This window comes from Morone saxatilis, unplaced genomic scaffold, assembly GCF_004916995.1.
Source record: "Morone saxatilis isolate NCDOM2014 unplaced genomic scaffold, NCSU_SB_2.0 Contig1, whole genome shotgun sequence".
NCBI lineage: Eukaryota > Metazoa > Chordata > Actinopteri > Moronidae > Morone > Morone saxatilis.
Genome location: NW_023339651.1, coordinates 21855352 through 21858318, shown reverse-complemented (window position 1 = coordinate 21858318; position 2967 = coordinate 21855352). Strand labels below are relative to the sequence as shown.

General features: G+C 43.2%; 1 protein-coding gene across 1 annotated transcript in view; it reads left to right on the top strand.

Annotated features, from left to right (window-relative positions):
- Positions 1 to 415: 415 nt before the first annotated feature.
- The window catches only part of LOC118335705 (2-aminoethanethiol dioxygenase-like), a 6166-nt gene continuing 3614 nt past the window's right edge, over positions 416 to 2967 (top strand). Inside the window, 1 exon segment of the mRNA XM_035672134.1 lies at positions 416 to 977. Coding sequence (XP_035528027.1) covers positions 651 to 977 — 327 coding nt within the window. The 5' untranslated portion in view covers positions 416 to 650.

Genomic DNA, 2967 nt, shown 5'->3' with positions numbered 1-2967 from the left:
ACACATCTGTGGTCTTAAATTCTGACTGTGATTAAAAATCACTAGTTATCATTTTAAGCAAGTGGGAATTTAAAAGTATGTGTGAGGGCTGTAGGAAGAAGCTGTGGTAGAGGATGTGATGTTGGACAGGGAGGGCTGTGGGGAGTTCAATGGCCTGTCTGGCCTTCCCCTCTTCAACTTTGTTCCACCCCAGGGCCTCTGGGAAATGTAGTCTCACAGAAATGCAGGCTACCTTATTATACGTTATTGTTTTAGGTATATTAGTATATACCCTAATCTTACACAATTACACACGTATTTCTGCTAAACATGATCGAATTGTGCAGTGCTTTACTGTTCATATTTACATTAATTAGATTACTTTTGTTTTAATGATAGGACTACATATCCCACGCTGATTTCCGTTTCGTGCGCCGTGAGCGGAGACAAGGAGGCGAGTTGGTGGAAAATGAGTGGAGGGAGGCTGTTATCTGAGGGTGAAATTATACATTTGTTTTGATCAAAGTCGCAATTATGTCTTTTTTGAACGTGGACCGAACTGCTCCGGGGGAAATTTGCTGACACTGGAGGATTTGCAAAGCATTTTAAAACGGTTTTATTTGAAGAGTGCCAGAGACCCACCGATATCCGTTATTTTTTCCGCAGCCAGGATGCCGCGGGACAACAAAACTCCTCTTATCCATAAAATCGCAAAACAAGCCTATGCCATCTTTAAGTCGGCGGCCAACGGGGATAACAATGTCGTCGCAGACAAACAGACTGAACTAATCTCTTTAGTGACTGCGGTCAGGGCTGCCGACCTCAAAATTGCACCCCGGAAAACCAAACCGAGCTCCGTGGCAGCGGGGCTCCAAACCCCCCCTGTTACCTACATGCACATCTGCGAGACTGAGGTGTTCAGCATGGGGGTTTTCCTGCTGAAGACCGGCGCCTCCATACCGCTGCACGACCACCCGGGCATGAACGGGATGCTAAAGGTCTTTTACTGCTCATGTATTATCCTTTTGCCTTTTGTTGCCCCATTGTAGCCACTGTCTGTGTTCTTTCTCTTAAACTGTACTCTGTTTAAGCTAGCTATAGCCAGCTGTAACGTTAAAGGGCCAATGTGTAACATTTAGGAGGATCTACTGGTACATATGGAATGTAATATTCATAGGTATGTTTTCATTAGTGTATAATTACGTGGAAATATGAAGAATTGTGTATTTATTACCTTAGAATCTATGGAGGGAGCAGGTCCTCTGTTATAGAGGCCACCATTTTGAACCGCCATGTTCTACAGTAGCCCAGAAAGGACAAAACAAACACAGTCTTCTAGATCAGTCAGTGTTCTCTATCAGGCTTTCCAAGTACCACCATTATGACTAATGTTAATACTATGCAAGGGACAATATGAAAATTTCATGAAATTTTGCATATTATACACAATATCTGGTAAGAAGTAGTCTCCCCCTTGTCCCCTTGTTCAAATCAGGGAACCAATATAGGACTGAATGCTGGCAAGCTAGACAGCTTCTTCAAGTCAAGCCATGAGATGATATTCATGGTTATACTGATTCGCGATTATCACAATAATGGAAATTCACCACGATAAATGAGTGTTTTTTAATCTGAAATACGAGAATATTTTGCCCAGCCCTAGTTATGGTGCGTTCGTTTTGTCTCGTAATCGCGACTTGCAGCTCGAGGGACGTCACACTCCGTGTTGGGAAAACGACTAAGCGCGCTTTTTTGCGTTCCGTTTGGCACACAACCACGATAGTCGGAGGAAAGACGAAGCCTCCAGTAAAGTCGCTATAGTATAGGTGATTATCTGCGTTTACGGGCAACCCCACTGCGGATTTCACATTTCACATGTTCACATTACATTATACACAATCATATTCACAGTTTGATATCTGAATATTCCGTTTGATTAACGTTTACGCTACAGAACGCTCTGCTTTCTGCTCAAGACTCGGCATGTTGTCATAGCACACATGGAGCGTCTCTAGCCAATTTCAGCTCACAAGGCTACAAAATAACTAAATTATGGCGGTATTTAACCACGATAATACAGACTGTAGCGACATGCCTATAGGTAACAGTATACAGTCGCTATTGTACGACTTCTTCATTTGGTTACAACAAAGACAAACACGCTTAAAAATAGTAGAAACCCACCATGTTTTACGTACGTGTGATGCCCGGAGTAGCCATCTTGGTAACTGAACTCGGGTCCTCTGATGATCTGAGAGACTTCACGAGTCGTTTTTTCCGACCTCCAGGCCGTGCTATTGGCAACTTCCCGTTTCGTAACTCAGGAAACCGACTGCCGGAAGATCGAGTGTCGCGTGAGCAGAACACGAACTGGCGGGCCAATAAATAACAGTAGCCGCAGGGCCCGTTAGGGTAGGTTGAAGTTGATTCCTAATCAAAGAAAAACGATTTAATTCATTGTGACTGTTGATGCAGCAGCGTTACTCAAGAACTAGAACTGAGTTTGTGCAGTGCGTACTCCAACTTTCCTCCCAAAAGTTCCCATTTGAAGCACAATTGCAGGCTGTTTGAACCATTCATCACAGATTAGCTTGTACTAATAATTGAATGTATCGCTTGCGCTACAGATCAATTCTCCTCTGGTTCTTTTAAAATGCTAAAGATGATAGCTGGCCATCTAATATACTGGTGCCCACAAGTACAGAATCTCATGTGCTGTGAATTTAACTTTCCTGTGAAATACATAAAATGTGTCATCTGTCAGCTCTTCTGATTGGTGTTTCTAGGCGTACGTCACTACTCGCAAGCCTTAGCGCCAAAGTCTGATGTATAATGCTGTCACTATTGATATCCTCTACATTGACTTGTTCACACCTAACGGTGGATGATGTACAGCAAATCAGACCTGACCAGTGCTTCAAACTGTCGGGCAAAAAAGTTCGAGTCAGACTCAGATAGCCTCAATTATGAGCATAGCAATCAGATGTT